The 22,030-nt window shown below is 38.8% G+C and overlaps 3 protein-coding genes across 4 annotated transcripts; 2 read left to right on the top strand and 1 right to left on the bottom strand.

The window, feature by feature from the left end:
* Positions 1 to 934: 934 nt before the first annotated feature.
* twf2 (twinfilin actin binding protein 2) lies at positions 935 to 8,421 on the top strand. Its single transcript, XM_079342306.1, has 9 exons — positions 935 to 1,350; positions 4,529 to 4,707; positions 5,092 to 5,187; positions 5,305 to 5,409; positions 5,525 to 5,539; positions 5,671 to 5,796; positions 5,922 to 6,072; positions 7,093 to 7,214; positions 7,804 to 8,421. The coding sequence occupies exons 1-9, from the start codon at positions 1,254 to 1,256 to the stop codon at positions 7,969 to 7,971; spliced, it is 1,059 nt and encodes a 352-aa protein (XP_079198432.1). The 5' UTR covers positions 935 to 1,253; the 3' UTR covers positions 7,972 to 8,421.
* Positions 8,422 to 13,131: 4,710 nt separating this feature from the next.
* On the top strand, positions 13,132 to 17,487 carry cisha (cytokine inducible SH2-containing protein a). Of its 2 annotated transcripts, XM_079341371.1 has the most exons (5): positions 13,132 to 13,716; positions 14,331 to 14,494; positions 14,702 to 15,192; positions 16,888 to 16,935; positions 17,056 to 17,487. In XM_079341371.1, exons 1-4 carry the CDS (start codon positions 13,697 to 13,699, stop codon positions 16,903 to 16,905), a joined length of 693 nt encoding a protein of 230 aa, XP_079197497.1. In that variant the 5' UTR covers positions 13,132 to 13,696; the 3' UTR covers positions 16,906 to 16,935; positions 17,056 to 17,487. The 2 variants fall into 2 exon arrangements, with proteins under 2 accessions (XP_079197497.1, XP_079197496.1); XM_079341370.1 differs by lacking the exon at positions 16,888 to 16,935 and having other exon boundaries at positions 17,056 to 17,486.
* hemk1 (HemK methyltransferase family member 1) lies at positions 15,558 to 21,997 on the bottom strand. The gene is made up of 11 exons (XM_079341369.1): positions 21,704 to 21,997; positions 20,750 to 20,923; positions 20,555 to 20,646; positions 20,112 to 20,205; positions 19,882 to 20,019; positions 18,802 to 18,866; positions 18,669 to 18,718; positions 18,479 to 18,584; positions 17,000 to 17,095; positions 16,602 to 16,712; positions 15,558 to 16,380 (listed from the first exon to the last, which is right to left on the bottom strand). The coding sequence occupies exons 1-11, from the start codon at positions 21,764 to 21,766 to the stop codon at positions 16,317 to 16,319; spliced, it is 1,053 nt and encodes a 350-aa protein (XP_079197495.1). The 5' UTR covers positions 21,767 to 21,997; the 3' UTR covers positions 15,558 to 16,316.
* Positions 21,998 to 22,030: the final 33 nt, after the last annotated feature.

The following is a 22,030-nucleotide window of genomic DNA, read 5'->3' as shown; positions in this document are numbered from 1 at the left end:
TAAATGAATTACATTTTTGTAACACTTAAGAGTTCTTTTTTTGGTCATTTATATGATTTATTTAAACTATTTGGGATTATTTTAAGCCTATCACTAGTTCTTTGTGAACTTTGAGTTAGAATGAATATATGAATCATAATAGAAACTCTGTTTCTGACTCTGAAAGTAATGGATGGATTTAATATTGGGTAAATGCTGACATCACGGCCGCGTGACTGACATCTTCAAAAAAACATCTTACACAATCTGTTGACCCTCAGAGTCATCACATGGAGTACGTTTAGAGATGGACTGTGGACAAAGATGTGTAAACTTTCCAAAGCAATATGTACCTTTTGAACTAATGTGACTCCTTTTTCCAAGGAGCTCAGCAGCAGCTGATACCTCCTTAGATCACGGGGAACTAGTCACTTGTGGGGCTCTTTACTTGTCAAGGAAAAATCAGATAAACAATTGACACTTGCCAATATTATAGTTCCTCATTGTCCCATACTACACCACCAGGCCATGTGCACTTCAGGGCCCTTACTGCAGCTACCTAGAGGAAAGACTTCCAGCTAATTGATTTGTGATGTGCTTCTCTTTTGTTTGCAGTGCATGACCGCCTTTCAATTGAGCTCTGAGAGGTTAGTCATAGGAGCATCCATTATCTTGGCAGTGCAGTTGGTTATGAATGTTAGTTTGTCCTGGCTCATAATACAGAATGTGCAGAAAGAACAGGTGGAGCAGGAGAGCTTGCATGTCAGCCTGACTTTACCATAAATCTAACACTTTATGAACATGGAGACAACACACCTGACTTAAATTGTTGTTGGCTCAGAGGTCCATAACTAGGTTTACAGGTCACAGTGTCTTCCTGTGCTTTAGGTCTGTGTGTGTGTGTGTGTTGTTGGTGGTGGTGGTGGGGGTTTCATAGGCCAACAGGACTGGACAGTCAGCCAGTGGGAGCTAAATTTGGCAGAGGGGTGATCAGGTTCCCTCTCTGCGTGCACATGATACTGTCCTAGTTACATGTCCCTTCCCACACTGTGTCAGTCTCTCGTTGGGTCCAGACACCTTCACTGATCCTTTTCTTTATAAATCAGAACTAAAGGACATTTCAGAAACAGGTTCCTCTTTTGGACTTCAGTGTGTTTTCTTGGACTGAATATTTGGGCCTGCCGCTGTGGAGCGCCATTCTTTGTTGCTGATCCTCTTGTCTCCCAGTTCCCCTGTGACAGCTCCTGGCGGGAGGAAGAGACTGCTGACCCGCCATGTTCCTTGCACTTGTGGTGACGCCAGAGTTGAGGGACTTCCTGGCCAAGGCGAGAGGTGGAGCGGTGCGCTTCATCAAGGTGCGCATCCAAGATGGTAAGTGACCCAGAGATCAGAGGACTTTAAATGACTTGTTAGGTAATTTACTTTATTCTATTAGAAGTTAACATGAGAGGTTCAGTTTCTTTCAATCTGTGCATAAACGTCTTACATAATCAGGCAGGCAACTGTCCTGCCTTTTAAAAGAACACAATGAAAGTCACGTCAACTCACCTGCTGTCTCTACTATGTTTGGGGATGTTGACGCTTCAAAATAAAAAAATCCAGCTGTGTCACCATTTACATGCTCTGATGATCTGTGTGCACGTGGCAGCTTTTGTTACTTTTAATTTTCTTTAGTTCGAATGAAAACAACTTAGATGTTAGTTTTAATTAGTTTTTTTATTTTGACTTTTTCTTTAGCATGCATTATTGTTTTGGTAACCTCTGTGATTTCGCTTTTGTCCTTTTGAGGGGTCTTGACCTTTCACTTGGAAACTACCTTAAAACATACCACTCTTGAAAGCTGAAACATTGCTGTTTAAGGCTTAAAGTTGAAAAAGTTTTGAAGGCCAATGGTTTCCAATTTGGGGGTCTGGACGCTCACTCGGAGTTGTGTGATAGTCGGAGGGGCCCTGAATTATTCATCAGAGAAGGAAATACCAACGAAAAAAGGTCACTTTTTAATCAATTGCCTTCTTGTGAAATCCTTAAATTAATTTAGTCTATTGTCTTCATCATTCTGGTCTCAAGTTCAACTCCTGGTCCTGACACTATTAGGGTCACGTCTTCCCCCCTCTGTCTCCCCATATTTCCTTTTGTCTTTAGCTGTCCTATCTAATAAAGGCAAAAGTCAAACACTCTCATTTGAATAAAACGTAATGCTTTAAATTACAGAAGACATGCTAAAGTTGTGGCTACAACTTTAAAGAAGACCAAAGGAACATGTATAAAGATTACAACAATAGAACATCAGAACAGATTAATATGACTTATTCCAAACTTTGTTTGAGCCATGAACTTTGAGGAAAGACACCCTGTTATTGCCAGCTACTTTATATGTTTTAAATTATAACATTTGAAGAAAACAGTGTGTTCATGCAGCAAACAGATTATTGTTTCCATCCAGATGGTTGAACAGAGCATTTAATAGATTCTAGGAACACTGTCAGAACACTAGTGAAGTTTAAAAAATAAAATAAAAAGGAAGCTGCAGGGTTTTTCTAAATTCTCTGGGTTTCTAGAAAAACAATTGTTACGCTGTGTGACTAAAGTTTAAAGGCGATACACGGGAGAGATAAACTCGTGTCTTGTGTGAGGAAGACTCGTTTAGATATGGCTTCTAATGAAAAAAAAATGTGGTCAAACACTGCTCTGGACTTAGTGTAGCTTCTAAGAAAACAGGATTTCATCTGCATTGTGAGGGCAGACGTTCAATGTGTCAGCTGAGCAATCTGCCCAATGTGGACAGTGAGGCAATGGGTGTGGAGGGAGCAGATGAAGGGCAGACTAATGTGTTCATGAGGTGTTTATGTCTTGTTTTCTTATATGACCTACACCACTCATGACTAAGGCATTTTTGAACATTTTAGAGCTATTTTTGAGGACTGTGGAAATCCTGTTGAGGATTTGGAGTCTTATGTAGCGTATTGATGTCAGTAGAGACAGACAGAAAAAGGCTGTCAGGTTTGTTTAACATCTATTCCAAAGTACAGTCAGCTTCCCGGGCGACTCTTAGATATTTTAAGCAACATGTGACCTGTGGCAACTTGCTGCTGCCTGGAGACACTCAATGTTTGCTCCATGTCAAAAGGGAAATAAGATCATAGGTGATTTCATCGCCGCTGATTTGATACAGCGCATGGTGTCCATTTACAAAACTACCTGGTCTTATATTCACAACTTTACATATTTATTATTTTGAAAGTCAAGGGGGGGGGAATAAACAACTGAGTAATTTCCATAACATATTATACTTATGTGGACCTTGAAAAACAGGGACAAAGAGAGAATGACTCTTGGAAAGTATGTGTGTTGCAGAGCAGGAATGTGTTGTGGCTCGGAATAGCACCATGCCCCCAGAGACGTTTAGGAAATCCCCCCTGCACCCCACAAGGACATCAGGCTTTAGATGTTTTGTTTGATCGAGCCATGCTGTCAGGGGTTTGAATTGTGTTGTCATATGTGTCCCCTCCATTAGAAGAATAAACCACAACATGTTAATAATTGAATAATAAACAGTATATATCAGAGGTTTTTCTTTGCAGCCTCTAATGACAGAACGTGGAGCAGTGAAGCCTTGTGGTGTTGCTAAAAAATATTGCTGAGTTCACATGAAAAGCTGTACAGTGTGGATGACTGAATAGGACCTTGAACAATGTGTTTATAAGTTATCCCACCAGCTATCTGTTTGGTTCGGTTCTAACCTCTAAAATGTGAACATTTTCCTGTTCCTTTGTTTTGTGACATTATAAAATTGATTATTTTTCTGGAGTGTTTTTGGTCTAAAACAAAAGTATTTAAAGTTTTCATCTCTGTCTCTACAAAACTAGACAAAAACATGATAATAATTTAACCGATGTAATTAAAATACTTGTGGTTATGAGCAATGCCTTCTTTTATTGACAGGTTGGGAAACTGTATTGTACGAGCATGAAACCACTTGAAGCACGTTTGTTTACCGTGATGAAGAGAGTTAACAGAGAATACATGTAAATGTCATTCTAATGGTCAAAGAAGAAAATAAATCCCCCAAAGTGTCCAAAAATAGTTTAAAAATACAAAAACCTACAATGACTTGGATAATGTGTGTTATTAACAGAGCCAGTGAGGACTACTATAAAGAATCCCTGTACTTCGAAGGGACGGGGAAAGAATAAATAAATGCTCTCTTTCATTTTTTCAACTCATTTTCTTTCAAGTTTTGCTTTTTTACAGTTCAGATTTAATGCTGGCAGTTTTTCTATTATTACTTCCTATTTGCTTGTGTATTAAAAGTCATATATTCATTTCAATGTGCATGCTTAAAAGCCTTCATACATATATCTCCTTTTCAACAGTGAACCAATACCTCATTGAACTATTCAATCAAATCGCAGTAATTCTTCTACATGTAAGCGCTCACTGTTTGTGACTGCAGGCATTAGCTGTCTTCATTCCGAGTGTATGTTCTGTAAGGATATGTTACATTAAAGGAAGGCGTCAGGTATGTGATGAGTAGTGGTCTGATTTTCAGAACAGCTGGTGCTAGGCGCCTACAGAGAGCCAGAAAGGAGCTGGGATGAGGACTATGATCACTTCCTGCTTCCTCTCCTCGACAACCAGGAGCCATGCTATATCCTGTACCGCCTCGACTCCCAGAATGCACAGGGCTACGAGTGGATCTTCATTTCTTGGTCTCCAGACCAGTCTCCAGTATGTCACAGCATTACAATTCCAGCACATGTCGATGTTCCTATTTAAACACCTCAAATTAAAAGGATATTACAGGAGTATTCCACCTATTTAGCACTTAATTCCCCTGAAGCTGTGGGACTTGTGAGACCCCCCCCCACACATTTTTTGACACTGATTTTAAAATACTAAGTCTGAAGCATGATCTGATGCAACTCTGATGACATCACGAGGATCACAATAAATATCATCATCAAGGTAACTGGTTAAAATTGTGTAGTTCACCTTTAAAACCAGTTTTGATTATACTGTAGTCAGGGACCCTACTGGACCTTTGTTTTCCCCTTATTACAGAAACATATATCATTACAACAGCTCATTGATCTTTCCCTCTGTTGGTTACAGGTGAAACAAAAGATGTTGTACGCAGCAACTCGTGCCACAGTGAAGAAAGAGTTTGGCGGTGGCCATGTGAAGTATGAGATGTTTGGCACAGCTGAGGTGAGAGAAATTCCATCCAATATCCTTTGACTATGGCAGAATGTATTTTCTGCTTTGATGACGTATTTTAAAAGGTGTGCCCTGTAATGATCTGTCTGGTTTTGCTTGCATCACTAGGAGGACATCTGCTTGCTGGGCTACCAGCGTCATGTGTCGTCCTGCTCAGGTCCTGCCCCGCTCACATTAGCTGAACAGGAGCTCCAAAGGATCAAAATAACAGAGGTGAAAGGCCGACTAGCCCTCAGTTGTGATGACATCACTGAGCCTTCTTTGCATGTGTTTTCAACATATCATCTTCTGTCTTTAATGGAAATCTTTTTCGATTTGTGTTTTTTAGGGTCGTGTTAAACAGGTATGTTTGTGATTTGATTTGAGAAATCCAAAAAGATTAAAGCTATAGCTGAGCTAAAATTTGTATATTTTTTGCAGCTCTTTCTTTGGAGGTCTTGATAAAATGAGTGCATTGCTTGCTGCCCCCTGCAGGTGAAAACAGAGAGCAGCGTAGAGAGTAAACACCAGACTCTTCAAGGCCTCGCTTTCCCTCTGCAGGAGTCGGCTAAAAGAGCCTTTCAGCAACTTGCCCAAAAACGTATTAACTACATGCAACTGGTGAGTCTAAGGAGTTCAAACTGTGAATTCTTTTGAAACACACAGGCACTGCTGATATATATCTATATATCTATTAAATAACATAACTCATTATATATTCTAAAACACATATTCTTGTGTTTCAGAGGTTGGATGTAGAGAAGGAGACAATTGATCTTGTCCACTCCAACCCGACAGAAACCCGGGATTTGGCTCACAGAGTTCCCAAAGACACTCCCAGATACCACTTCTTCCTATACAAACACTCCCATGAAGGAGACTACCTGGAATCTGTCGGTATGTCACTGATCCCATAATCCCCCTCTTTTTCACATTTGTACAAGATGTACACTCGTGATTGAGGAGGGGTACATCCTGTGTGCACTCGGTCTGCAGACACAAAGAGACGCTTAGAGAACACATTAGCTCATCCCTTCTTATCTGTTGTTCTGAACTACTTTTAGAGGCTTAACATTTAGACAGGACTTAATTCTGACTTGTGTGTTTTTTCTCTTCTCCCCATTGTTTCATCTGGGGATTTGCATCAGTCCATATGGTATCCCTGATGAAACTAGAATGAGCTCAATTCTGGGACATGTCAGAGGAAGATTATTTTTCATGTTTATTTTATATACTGTACTTGTTTTAATTCTTTAATGGTCAAGTAATCCCCCTTAATCTTACTTGACAATCTATGCAGCAGCCTTTAACAGCTGCCGTTTTGCATCTTAATGGGATCAACATTAATATCATTACACTTTTAAACATCTTTTGCAGTATTGTTTTTCTGTTTCAGGTTAAATGTTTAATTCATCTCTCTGACTTTTTTGTAAACTTTAGAGACACCAGAAATAAAATGTTCGTAAACATTTTGTATGTGGAATTATGTAGCCGTTTTCTTGACATAATGTAATTTTACATGGGAACCAATTTGTATTTCTGTCTTTCGTGAATCAAAATTGTAATACATATTTATTATACTTTATTCCACATTCATTTTTGAAATTATTTCCCATATTTGTTTGCTATTTAAGCATGCTTATTTATTTACCAATTTATCTAACCTTTAATGCAATGATTTTAGTCACTGGTGGTGGCCTTCACTTTTGTTTAAACCTCCATTTTTGACAGGTTTTATTCTTGTTTAACATTTCTAACAATCTTTGCAACCAGATTTTCCACAAAACAATTTATATTTATTTTTTATTTCGTGTTTATAAGGGCCTCTTGGATATTTGAGGATTTCAACAACTGATGTGCATTAATATAAAATACTTACAATTCTTAGAAGTCTTCTTCTGCCTTCCTTTTCTGCAGTGTTTATTTACTCCATGCCAGGATACAGTTGTAGCATTAAGGAGCGGATGTTGTATTCCAGCTGCAAGAGCCGATTATTGGAGGACGTGGAGAAAGATTATCACTTGGAAATTTCTAAAAAGGTAACAGAATGAGAAATACTGACACAAAAGTTTCAACAGGGGCTTACCGACCACTAAAACATCAAGCGGGTAGACAGAATTTACAGTAAATGTGAAAAAACAGCTAATAAACAAAACATTTCAAGACAATTTTTATTTAGTATGTTTGTTTGCACATGCTATAGTGAAACTTGCTAGGCTTTAATTGTATCCACACCCTAAAGCCAACTTCAGAGGGCACTGCTGAAGTTAGACAATGGTTTTTTGATACAAGATTGGATCATTGTTCATTGTTATCCCAGAAGGGCACCTCAGTTTCACAGCCTACTGAGGGTAGACAGGTAGGGTGCTGTGTTGCACACAGTGGAGCAACCCGCATGCTCATCATTACAAGATCAAGATGGCAGCAAACATAAAAAAAACACGCACACACACTTGAGCGACTGACTGCATGTCATGTCCTTCAGTCATTCATAAAAATCTAATAAATTAAGAAAAATAAGGTTGTATGTTATATGAATAGCCTTCACTCTGAAAAACTGTTCAATTCTGAAAACAAAGCTTTGTTCACCAGTATTTTTATTTTCATTGAATGTCTTCTTTTTTACAGCTGGAGATTGATGACGGCGATGAACTGACAGAAGACTTTTTGTATGAAGAGGTCCATCCCAAGCAACACGCTCACAAACAGGCCTTTGCTAAGCCCCGCGGCCCTGCAGGGAAAAGGGGACACAAGCGCCTCATTAAGGGTCCAGGAGATAAAGTGCAGGACAGCTAGAGGAGGACACGTTTCTCATATAGTGGAGTCTGCAGTTCAAGCCCTTCCTATCTCTCCCAGCCCTGCTAACTCCTCCTCAGCCCCATGTGGAGTGGACATGGGGCTGGATTTCCTCTGCTGTTTGTTGACTGAAACACTTGAACTATGTTACAGATTTGCTTTAATGAACACTATTATGAATTACCTTCAAACTGTTACTTCTACAGACAATAAGTCCCACAAACTTATCAGAAGCCTAAATCTAAAGCGGTTGCTGCCATTGTGAATTAAAGGTCTGCTTCTTCCATACTTGAAATTATTAACTAGACTAATTGTTAACTAGACTTGAATTGTACATGAGCACTCTGATGTTTCAGTCCTATTAGCCTCCAACAAAAGTTTTGTACAAACATGTAAGATTCATTCGAACACTTAAATGGAAATTCTGAATAAAATCTTCTTTATGCTGTGGTTTTAGATGTTTCTTGGTACAGATTGGAGTACCCTTATTTGTCATGCATGGTCACATGTCTGTATATTTTCTACACGGTTAGCATGGTCATGGGATCATTACATCTCAAATTGAAGACTTTCTAAATTTAACCATCAGCTGTACATTGAGACATTTATGCTCTAGTTGTCAACACCTTCTTTTCAAGTCAGTGAGTTCACAGTTGTTGAATGGCTGCACTGTTTTGATATACCTGCATGAAAATCAATTTGACACACCTTCTGCTCAGTGTGAAGAAACTTTTCACAATTTTTTAATTACTGGTCATGTGAGTGTCGATAGCCATGTTAGCAGCTCTGTGAAGCAGCACAGTCAAGATGGGAAATGCTAATGTTTGCATGCTTTAAATGCTAACTTGTAAGCGTGTAAGTGTTTTGGCAGTTTATGTTAAACAATCTTTGTTAATGATGTTAGAATGGTTAATAAAAGCACTAAACACCATGTATTTGTTTGAACCAAGTGACGACCTCTGGTGTTGAAAAGGGAAGCAAATATGATGCAAAATTAAACAGCACCATGAGTGTCTAGAGCAGGGTTTAACCTTTTTGACCTTGGGGCCCAACATTTTCAGGGCAAGGTAGTCTGGGGCCCAATCGAGAGAATGGTTCTGATTTAACTTTTGCGGTCATTTTTATTTAATAGCTATTTGTGTCACTATGTTGTAATAATGAATACTGTTCTTCATTTGTATGTTTTTTAATCAATATATCAACCTATACATAGACTAATTATGCATAAAACCTTGCACAAGTTAAGATCATTTAATTAATTTTGCTCATATAAAACCATGTTTTAGTGCGTGTTTGTCAAATAAGTAACACAATATAAACTTAGCAACAAAAGCAATAAAATTAGGTGCTCAATGAAGTTAGGTAGATTTGGTGAAATTAAAAAGAGCATTCTGTTTTGTGTAGCGCTGCCCCCGTTGCCGTCATTATTTTTTCGTTTTAAGAACCTCTCCATTACGTTTCCATTCAGATTCAGGCCCCGTTTACACGGAGACGCTGTGACAGTAAAACGAAACATTTGGACATGCGCAGCAGTCGAGAACAAACAACAATGGCGGCGGCTATGCGCTTCAGCAGCTATTGGCGTTGTATCGTCTTTTAAAACAGAACCTTAATATGATACATTGTGTATGTCGCCGCCGAAAGAGCAACGAATACTTGCGGCAAATAGTTCAACCTATACCCAAGCACAGGGCGACCATACGCGGCATTTAGGTAAGACTTGGGAGAACTAGCCGCTGAGGAGGATGTTGTGGAGGAAGTGGTTATACTGCTGAGTGTCGCGCGCGTCGCGTTGTAAAGTTCCACTGCCCACTACTGGCCGGGCGTGAGAACTACATCGTTTTCACTCAGGCAAGACCTGCCGTGTAGACGGTCTGTACTTCGAATCCGGAGTGCGGTCGTTTCGATGCATTTCTGTCATAGCGTCTCCGTGTAAACGGGGCCTCAGGGTAGTCACCTAGCAGAGTTGAGACTTCTCCATAGACGTTAAGCTAAATATTCTTCTCTTTCTCGTAATGTAGGCCTACTTCTAACTGATGATACTGCCTCTGGTGGTCGGAGAGCATATTGCAGGCCAACGATCACGGCACTTACGGCCCACAGATGCAAACAGTCTATGATGCAAACATATTATCCCCTCGCGGCCCTGCAGGTGGCGCTCGCGGCTCTTCGCAGGGCCGTGGCCCCATGGTTAAGAAACCCTGGTCTAGAGGCTGGCTAGCTGATTCCCCTTAATACGTATATCAGTTAAGATCTTACGAGCTAATTTCTTCATCGTTTCACATGATTGCGGTGGTAATTTCTTTTATAACTCATCCACTTTTATTTTATCAAGCCAAAGAGTTAGTCATTAATCTTCATATTTAGGGTTGTTGCCGAGTTGAATGTCTGGAGTTGTTAAAGGCTCACTTCAGCTCCACCTGTTTTTAGATTTAGATTTGGGATTGAGATTCGTTTCACATAGTATTTCAAATATTCTGACCACCAATAAGTGACATCACTGAGACTACGTCCATGTTTGATATAGTCTTTGATTTAGACCAAGTCATTTTACCTGACAAGAGGAGTGTCATGAGTGAGAAAAGAACTACTCCTTTTTCTATTTCTCACTCTTCTTCAAGCAGTCTAAAGGACATTAATAACCTTTACAGCACACTCATTTAGTAAAAAAAAATAAAGCAACTATCAACAGACTCTTATTATGCTGATGGTTTGATAAATTCTTGGATTGCAGTAATCAGCAATGACACACAGTGACAGTCCAGTTCCAGAAACCCATTGTGAAGGTGGAACTATGAATAATTAAATAAACAACACATTAAATAATAATCAAAAAAATGTAATCTATCAGTACGTTTTACTGCCTCACTGTATCACAGGTGTCTTTCATTTAACAGCACTCCCTCTTTATGGTTATTCCAGCATGCCATATTTACCCATTGACACCACTCACACACTGATGGCTGAGTCAGACTGAGTCTGTTCTGTAAAGTGTTAATCAACATTTACTTACAATCACATATACACACACAGCAAGCAATTTGGAACTCTGTCGAATCCAAGGACGTTTCAACATGTGACTGCAGAAGCTGGGGCTCGAAGCCATGGTTGAGAGACACCCGACTCTACCACTGACCAAGCTTCACATTTAAATGATTTCACAGATTTTGGCAGGAACAGTTTAAATTCTATATCTTGACAGTAATTTATTTAGCTGGCTTTATAAGGGATTACTCTACAGTTCTTTATTGGCTTAGTACCTGAGAAAAAGCAGCTACAGTTGAATTACATTTTCTATAATTACAGATATTCCCAAAGTCTTTGAAACAACTATTTTTTCTTCAGATTAGAATAGGACAACCGGTATTCGATGTGTCATAAACATTGTTTCAGGAACATATTTCCAAAGTAAAGGTTAAATTATCAGTATACAAATATGTGGCTTCTCTGGTGTATATTTGTGGAGTGTTGTGCTGATAGGCAGCTTTGTCCAGCAGTCTAATGCATAATCGAAAAGAAGGCATAAGTCACATTGAAAACGTCTAAAATCATTTGTTTCAGGGAGGTTAAAACTATATCACAGCTATATCACTAAATCTCGATTCAAGGAACACATCAATGTAAGGGCAGCAGTGTTTGTAAATGAAATATGAAACATAATAGTCAATTAAGTGAACTGCTGGATTTGTGAAAAACATGATTCTTTGCTTGTTCCCTATCTTGCTTTACTTGAGACAAGACAATGGTTTTAGGTTGCGGAAGAAGTACTGACAAACATAAACTATTAAACTATACTTAGTTTCTGAATTTAAGTACAGAAGAGTTTGCATTAAAAATATATTTTTTTAAATGTATTCCGCAAATAATTCATTATTAAATTTTAAATTATTAAAGTAGCCTATTTATGTTTTTGGTCCTTTTTCATCTTAACGTTGCTACAATGATTTCCTCTCAAAATTAGTCACTATAAAATGTGAAATTCTTTTTCGAGTTTTCAAAAGAATGACACCTATTAGGCCTGGAAGATTTATATCATCTTCAGATTCTCAGTATCTCCCCTGCCTTCCTTGTACAGTTTTCTCCAGTAACCACCATCCAGATGGATCTAATTTTATGTCCCTGGAGTCTGTTCTGATCTTGGAAAAGCCACAATTTTCAGACTATGCTCTCTAGGATTCCAATTCCAAGACAACCTTCATATTGAAAACATTAGCATTCAAATAAAATAATTTTATTTGGTTGGGTTTTTTCCATCAACTTTTGATGAAATGCAAAATAAAGGTCTGTAAGTTATAAGTGTGGTGTTCTTTTCTCTTCTCAAAGTAAAAGAAAAAAACACATTTGTGAGACCACATCCAGAGGGGATGGATCAGATCCACAACTTCTGAGAAAAATATCCCACTTCTAAGTTTCGTGGAAAAATGGGACATTCTGCTATTTGGGATCAGCAGGTTCTCTTTGTTTGTAATCTACCGCTTCTTTATGAGAGAGACAGATTGCACACTGCTCATTGTTGCTCTGAACAAGATGTCCCTCTGATTATTAACCAGATGGTGATAATGCAGCATCAGTATACTGTAGCAATCAAAAAGACATCAGCCAGTGTGACTTCCTGGACAGATGCCCTTGGAGATCTGAAATTGAACAATGTCAGCCGAGATGTGTGCAGATAAAGGTTATAGCTTCAATTTTACCATCTTCCATCTCCAGCCCTTCTATCTTTGGATATTTAACTATTGAAAACACAAAGCATCATAATCCAATATAAAAGTCTCAAAAACGGAAACAACCCGTGGGCATAATGTGACTTATTTCTAGACATTCAGTGGCATTTTGTTGTCAAGCATAGGCTAATTACTCCGACTAAAACCTCCGAGAAAACCTCTCGCCGCGTGTTTTTCCACCATTGACCAAGGGGAATCTATATTACTGGAAACAGCCTGTGTGCATTCCTATTATCTTTAATGTCGAGGCGGTGAATTCCCCGAATGAATGCTCTGTCGGGGCCGCTCGGTGGGGCGGAGTCAACCCTGCAATTATTCCTGGAAAGCGGATAGGGAGAAACTGCCGCGCGGTTCCAGGGAGCGCGGTCAGCGAAGGCACGAGCCGCTTGGTGAAACAGAGGGCTACAGCGGCCGACAGCCCTGGCAAAGCCCTAAAACAATGTCACGAATGATAAAATAACTTAGGTGAACGTTTTTCACTTTTAAAGAATTAAAACAAAGCGATGCAAGCGACGAAGCCGCTCGCTGTCACGACGCGAAACAAGCGGCGGCTGCGGATGGCGCGGTATGAGAGTTGGTGCGTTCGGCGTGACGTCAGAGCCGCCGGTGCGCTGAAGAGTTCTCAGAATAGACTTCTAGGAAACAGTGAATTTTAAAAGCCGAGCCTTTACACTCTGTCCTTCACGCATTTGGATCTCACCCTGGCTACAACACACTCCGAACCGCTGCTGTTCAATAGGTTTTGAGGGCTTTGGATTATTTTTGTTTTGTTTTATGTCACACAGTGTTCGTATATGAAGTACAGGAACATCGGACCCTGTTTGGATACGCGGAGCTCTTCCTCGTTTGTTTGTTTATCGCCAATAACATACAGACTTATTCATATCGAATCTAAGTTATAGCCTTCTTTTTGGATTGGGTGTTTTTCGTTCACGCACGCAGTTTATTCCTTGAAAAAGAAGATTTACTGACCGGATTAACCATAGGATTCAAGAAATAGTATGATCCTGTGTGTACCAGGGTGAGTCATGACTTTTTCTTTGTGTCTGTGTTTTCTCCTTTCTCGCCCTTTCATGAAAAACAAAATCATATCTGTAAAAAAAAATGACTCGTAATTTAGAATACATTTTTTACTTTTATTTAAGGTGTTCATAGACGAGGAGATATGTTATCTACAGACAAGTCCTGTTACACAAGTTAAACTAAAACAAAAAAAGTCTTCATCAGAGACTCTAATAGTTGGAACTATATGTCACTTTTTAATGTAATCTTCATTTATCCAGGAAAGCCTGACAGAGTTATTAAAATACCACTTTAAGAGTGTCCTGGGCCCGACGGCCATCACTAACAAACTGAATACAAAAAAAATGTATAACAATAAACGCCACAAAGCCAGTGGGAAGTAAACATTTGGTTATTAAATCATAAATTAGACAATTTTTTTCAGGAGTTGTGTTTTTTAGTTGAAACCATAGAAGACTTCTACTCTTATGTGTATCAGAAATGAGCAACACTGAAATACGCGTAATGTTAGAGTTGCCTTGTGCATTAATAAGGGCGACGCCAGCAGAGCTGTTTTTTCATGCATCTTTAAAAAGAAATGATTTTTAATGATTTTATTCATCTTTTCTCTAGACCTAGAGCTCCTCTGCCCCCTGCACCGTCCACTGAAGCCCAGCGGGGCATGCGGGCAGGGACAGTACCTTCAGCCTCATGCCTTCAAAGCACCCCTCCACTCTGGGACCCGACAAAGGACCTCAGGGCTATTGCCAGCAACTTCTGCTATCTGGAAAATTCAGGTAAAATACAAGAAGGGCACAGAACCTAGCAATTGGGATTCTTTAGAAAAATCCCCAAATGCTCTGTTTTGAAAATTTAAGTTTTGTCCAATGTAATTCAGTTGCATTACTTACTGTGTTGTGGTAAAATTAAGCAACATTCAGAGTGGTGGAAAATGCAGCAGTAGCTTTTCAGGGTGACTAATATTTAGGAATTTGTGTGTGCAGGATGGTACTGGGGAGCAGTCACAGCATCTCAAGCTCACGCTGCACTTCAGGAGGCATCCGAAGGAGCTTTTTTGGTACGGGACAGCAGCCACCCTCTGTACATGCTCACCCTTTCAGTCAGGACTGCACGAGGTCCCACCAGTATACGGATACAGTACAGCGGTGCACAGTTTCTTCTGGACTCCAGCTCCCCAGCTCGTCCCAGCCTGTCATCCTTCCCCAACGTGTCCAGCCTGGTGCAACACTACATGGGACCACAGAGGAAAGTAGAGGAGAGGAAGGTTGAGGAGCAGGCTCCTTCAAAATCCTCTCAGCAGACAATTCAGGACACATCGGTGGTGTTAAAACTCAAGCGGGCTGTGTACAAGCCCCAAGGTCTCCCGTCATTGCAGCACCTCACCCGCCTCGTCATCAACAGACACTCAGACTGCCATGAACAGCTACCACTCCCAAGGCCTCTGCTGCGTTACATACAGGACTATCCCTTCAAGGTATGAGGGTCCTCAGTCCCTTCCTCTGATTGACTTGAAAGAATTTAAAAAAACAGTAACACAGGTCCATTGTGGCTGCGGGTTATTCTGCTGCTCCTGCAGTTGAAGGCCATTCATGGAAATACTGGACACAGGTCGTTTTTGTTGCTGACGAAAAATGACAAATTCAGTCCATACTGATGTGCCTGGTTCCAGACTTAAAGCGTCAAGTACTGGGGGAAGGAGGGGTGAATAGACCCAGAAAAGACATTTACGCAAACCTCAGTACTGTACACTTGTTTAATGATGCATAAAATGTCCATATCCATTCACGGTCATCAGTTTTGGATTTAAATGATGCTATTAAGTAGTACACTGATTCCATAGACATCTTTCATATAATTTAATTTTTTCCCAGTACAATGTTTTTTCTACCTTTTACATGTGTACATTTTTCTATTAAAATAACCAACTTTATTTTCCACTTTGTGTCTCTTTTCTCCTAATTCTTGTGTTGCTTAAAATAGTGGTATTACTCACAGGGTTTAAAGGAAAACTGCCATAATCATTATTACTAACCACCGCATGCTGACTGCTCTTGTGACACTTTGTTACGAAATACTCTCGCCTTCAATCACCTTAGAAACACAGAGACATTGTGGCCTTTGAGCTTGAAGTGTTTTGAGGCCCAGATTGTATGAAGAACCGAAGGCCACATTGTGTGTTTTTTGCTCAACAATGCATACACAGCCTGCATCTGAGTCAGCGAGTGGACAAGTGAAGGGGAGGACCGTTCATCAGCGGATTCACAGAACTACTGAGTGCTTCCTGGGAAGAGGGCGAGATTCTGGGAGGGAGGGTTCTAAGAAAAGCCTCTGTAATTACCTTCAGCTTTGAGCCTGCTTTTGAGCCATCTCGCACACGTTTTTTTTTTTTTTTTTTTTTTTAATCCTGCCACAGGATGTGATCACAAATGTTAGCAGATTAAAAGTGCAGTAGTGATGTGTAAATCATTTGAGCTTTTACAAATTGGGACTTTTTAGTGCAAGAATCAATGAGTGTGCATGCTCTGTGGCTAAGAGGGGGCAGGGGAGTGGCAGCTGTGGCAACCTGGGTTAAAGCCAGCGTAATAGGATCTCAGTTTCTCAATCCAGATCCAGCTTGTGGTCCTTGTTTGACTTTTCTTTCTGAAGGATGCAGAATCGTGGCCTAAGAAACATAAAAAATGAATGAAAATCACTGTATGCATTATGAGAGCATTAGGGGTGTAGAGAAATTCATTTTGTATCAATTACGATTTAAACCACTGTAGCTTTAACTTGAAATCAAATAGGCAGTAGTGTGCCAAAAAGATCCTTTAACATGAATTAGCAGCACGTTCAATGATAAATTCACTGTCATATAAAGGCTGAGAGCTTCTCTGGACAGACCTGTTATTGATGTCGCACCTCGTTTCCATATAATGCATCTCGTCCACGTTCGCCTCCACCCACCGCTGAATGAGCGGGGGGTGTCTGGGATCTACCTCCAAGTAAACACGTCTGTTGTTCACAGGAAAAAGAGCACAGAATAGAATAAAAACGTTTTTAATCAGGAAGACTGGATTATCAGAAGCGATCTTGAAATGAGAGCAGCGGCTCATGTTTTGAACTGTTTTCACTTGATGTGTTTTAAAGCTTAACTCATTAAAAATGCAACATGATACTGTGTTTTCAGAACATGCTGTTCCTATGACAAGCCGCCGCTGTTAGGAATTAAACCCAGGTGTGTGTTTCTGTGTGTGTGTGTGTGTGTGTGTGCCTGTCTGTCGAGCAGTAGAGTTTCTTACCCGTGATTTGACAGAATCTGTGGAGCCTTAATCAAAATCTGTTTGATCACTTTTAGGCCATCTTTACCTCCATCTAAGGCAGCGTGGTCTTCAAACCTTGGGGCAGAGTATCCATGGATAGCTTTATCAAGTTATTTTGATGTCACACATTTAAAAAATATATATTCCCAAAAAAAAAATGTTTCCACTCGGATTGTGCATTTTAAAGGTTTTGTCTTTAAAACAATAAATTAATTTAGTGTGTACATTAATTTAAGCTAGCTGTCATTATAAATGAACCTCACAGAAAACCCAGTGCATAGCCTTGAAATGTTCACAAATAATAAATGACATAGTGAGTAGAATATGCTATCACACTATTAAACTGCTATAAAGATGAACAACCAACACGTTTTTGTACCTTGCATTCCCACCATAACTTCATTTTTCTTTATAAAAAACAATTGCATATTCAGTTCCTTTTAATATGAAGGATTTTTTTAATGAACATGTAAATGTATTATGCTATCCATTGGTCACCGATTCATTTATCCGATCTGGCCAACTTCTTCAACTTCAACGTTTCAGTACTATTGACAGAGCACTCCTGGTTTAATCAGTCAAACAGCTAAAGGTGAAGGAAGAAAAATTGTGTATAATGTAACATGACAGAATGTAGGTTATGTAATATAATATCATATTATATAATGTCATATAAATACATCATACATATGTGAGGGTGTCTCTATCTCCTGCCCAGGGACTACAGATGTAAATGAACTAACTCTGATATAGCTAATAGACTGTACACTGTCCCTGTCAAAATAAATATAAAACAGAATATTTGTATATATTGTTTTATAATAGCATAAAAAAAGTATATTATAACACACTACAATATAATACCTTTAAGCTCTCCAGAATAGTTTAAAAATGAAAATTCCAAGTTGATTTGTAAAGAGTAAATGTTGATGAACTATTTTCATCTAGGATGGACTGTCTTCATACTTTATAAAAAAAACACGAGTATAAGCAGATACTTTTTTTTACGTGATGTTACATCAGTATCCATTACGTAACTAAACACTGTGCTACCCATCGTTCATTAAAAGTTTATTCAAATGACGCATTTGAGTTGAGTCAATGATAAAAAATGAAATACACCTGCTGTCCCTTAAGTGAGTGTGCTCTCTTTTTACCCTCGTACTTACATCATATCACACTCCATAATAGATAATAGCTTAGGGTATCTTTCAAAAGGTTTTTACTTTTCATTCATGATTTCACATGGACCTCTTTTTCAAGTTTTTTTTCTCCGTTGATTATACACCAATTATAGATATTTCAACAAATCTATTAATTAACTTCAACTCATGATTATCATTTGTTAAATTGCATGATAGTTCATTGTTATGTGTATCAGAAGTATTTATTCTGCTTAAAATGTATAACTATGGGGAGGTAAAAACATTTGGGAGAGGGTGAGAGTGTTGAAGTCACCTGTATATTTCAGGCTGTAATAATTTCATATCTTCTGAGAAGAGGTACGGAGGATTACTGACCAACACTGAGACAGTGTTACAGAGGCTCAACATAGCTTCAGCATCTGGAAAACACAAAAACATGTTTTATCCTCAGTTTGTTGATTTTTATTATTATTTAACATCTGCAACATCTCTTTCATTCTTACCTTTCATTACATCGATATGATAGACCTGTAATCTGTCCTGAAGCCCCAACCTGTATGGACAAGCATGTTTCATCAGACTTCAGCTTTCCTCTTTACCCCCAATAACAGAAGTCATTTTAAATGCTACATGTACCTCAATGCATTGTGTCTTGTTAAATCCACTGCATCCTGGCTTTGATCCAAAGCAATGGCTTGAAGCTAGTGAAAGAGAAACACACTTTTGTAACTGTTCTCTGTAATAAAGTCACATCTATATTTCAAGATGTCTCTTCACAAGAAAGACGGGGTATTTCAACAGCTTCGTGTAATGTGTTTACAGTGAAGAGGTATGGATAAGCAGACTTAACAAACTACCCATTTGACAAGATATTAAAAGATGCTTTTGGATATATGCACTGCAGCGCTGTGATGTTAAGAATAAAGTCTACTCCTGACTGAGTGGTTAGTTTGAGCGCCCCGTTCACAGAGGCTGTGGTCCTCAAAACAAAATCCCAGAGTCTTCAACTTATCATAAAAGGAGGCTAAACAATCATCCCAAAAGTGAGGTGAATTATCCCAGTTCACTTCACTTGAATACCATAAATCACTATATTCCAAAGGTGGCAATTTTCCCTCAACAACACACTCAGAGAAGGTCAACTGCTGTTCTCTTGTTGTAACTGTACTGTGAAGTAACAAGTACATACTGCAGAGAAAAAAATTGTTACGATTTGACAGTTTTCAACCCACATTTCAAGGTTAAACATATTCAACAAACCATTAGCTATACTCTCTGAAAAAAGCAAAGAAAAGTTCTAAAATTAGCTGGTTTTTAGGTTTAGCTAATATGTTGTTTTTACTTGAAATATTAATAGTATTTTCACTTTAAATTGTCTTTCAGTTGCTTGCCAATATAAAAAGTAGTGAAACTATAATGATTTGTCTGATTGTCTGAATTTTATCTAAAACTATCTAAAACCAAGAAGTCAACAGTAGATAAGAGCACATGAGAATGACATGAGAGGAATATGGCTCCTGTGTGAATATGATCAATTGTAATCAAAAGTTGTTTTTACACATGCACAAAAATACATGCATGAATATTTCCAAAAATTCCAGAGGCTCATCCTTTCTGGATTGCAAATGTCTGCCAGAGTTAACGGTTATCAATCCTTTAATTAGGTGACATATTTCAGGGTGAATCAAATTAGTAAAATGTAGCATCAACCCTTACCTGGGGCAGACTCTTCAGCAGACTAAGAGAAATGGCTCCAGAGCCACATCCCACCTCCAAGCATGTTAGCAGGGCCTCGTCCCACATTCCTGTCCGAAGCTTCATATTGAAGTCCGAGAGCACAAGTTCAACCAACTCCTGCACCAACACAGAAACACAGCTGTGGTTATGTGTGAAGGATTCTTGGGAGAAGACTGTAAATTGAATGTGTGGCCCTGAATGTCTTTAACCTCTGTTTCAGGTCTTGGTATGAACACAGGCGGTCTCATCTTCAGTGTTAGATCTCTGAAGTCCCACTCCTCGATTACATACTGCACAGGTACTCTGCAATAAATGCAATAAGTTATGAGCATTCTCATAAAAACATAGTGTAACTTAAACACATATAATAATGACAATAATAATAATAATACATTTTATTTATAAGCACATTTTAAAAACTCAAAGTCACTGTGCATTTGTTAAAAAAAGACAGAAGGACCAGACTAGTAAGGACAAACTAACCGACAAATCACAAAGAAACAACATATCAGCTAAATCTACAAATAAACAGAACATCACAATCACACATTAAAAGCTTGTTTGAAAAGGTGAGTCTTGATCAGTGATTTGAATGTGGAAGGGTCAGTGCAGCGTTGAATGACTCATATTCATATGAAGAAACTTTATATACCCTGACAGGCGCCTGTTGCAGAGCTTCCATATCTGCTCAGCTTTATCTTGGCTCAGTAACTCTGTTAGCTTCCCCTTCTCTACACTTTCAATCTGGATAAAAATAGAGCATGTAAGAAGAGGAAGGTGTTAAATGAGAAGAAGAATATTCAGAAAATATGTCAAGTGATGGACAACCCAGCAGATTTGTACTTACAGTTTTAGCTCCAAGTAGATAAGCAATGATGTAATTGCTGGAGTGGTCAGGCTCTGTCACTCCCATTTCTTCAAAGTGCTTCTTCCATAAATCTGCTGCCTGACATGCCGTGATCCTCTCTGTTGGTAAGGCTGGAGCGCTGCATCTTCGCACTGCATTGGAGCCCCAAATTCCCTAACAGCATTTTAATTAAATGAGTTTCTAAGTAAATATACCTCCACAACAATTGTCTATTCCTGTGTGTTTAAAGGCTCCTTTATCCTCATAAATACCCAGGCTACAGTGTAAGAGATGTTTAAAAAGCTAACATTCACACCCACAGACAACATTAAGATAAATGATAATCAAGTTAAATATTTCATCCACAACACATCAAGTGTCATTACTTCCCCTGAACAACAGAAGTTAGCAAATAGCCAACTCTGTATGCTTTGTTATAAAAAATGATTAAATATTATTTTAAAATCTACAACCTAGTTAAAAACGTAATAAATGAGGCTCTTGTTAAAACTTTTTGCTCTTCTTCAATGTTGACATTTATCATCTGAAAACTGACTAGACTACCTCTGTCATTTTGACGTTTAGGGGAATTTAATAGACATTTGTTGAGTTCTATAGCTGTATACTTTTTGGTATTCTCTTGTGTTGTCTTGACTTTGTTCCTATGTGTCCTTAAAGCTGAATTGACTTATTACAAACACGATACAATTTATGGAACAGATATTTTATCAACTCAAATATACACACACCAACTAATGATTAATCAAACTTCTCAAACTACAAATAAATCACCCAATGACTTTTAGGGTGCATTACTCTGTTAGGTCATCTGCAGTAAGAAACTACTGGTACACTCGTATGCGCTTATTATAAATAATCTGACTGGTTCTCTGTCTTATTCTTGCGTTTGTATTAAGTGTAACCTGATAGTTTAGTTTAATATTTGTAAATTACCTTTATCCCAGCACTCCTGTATAAAAAGCACCTGAATCCTGCACTCAGTGATCTCCTCCACATGACAGATTTGAAGGTTCAGACCTTTACATCAGTGTGTATTCTCGTCGACTCGTCTCGCTGCATGCTTCTTGTATTCATGTGCTTTTATTTACTTTCTGGCACATTGTTAATAACTCATTTGAACACTAAATAACAATGTCTATCGTCTGATAGCACGCGCTGACATTGTTGACAGTGTTTCCTCTGAATAACGTCGCCACGTGCGTCGCATACTGCGCAGAACTGACCCTGGTGAACAGTGTTGCCTTTACGTACTGTCGAAAA

The sequence above is a fragment of the Symphodus melops genome, assembly GCF_947650265.1.
Source record: "Symphodus melops genome assembly, chromosome: 4".
Classification (NCBI taxonomy): domain Eukaryota; kingdom Metazoa; phylum Chordata; class Actinopteri; order Labriformes; family Labridae; genus Symphodus; species Symphodus melops.
The sequence above is the reverse complement of the archived record's forward strand: the minus strand, read 5'-3'. Positions and strand labels throughout refer to the sequence as shown.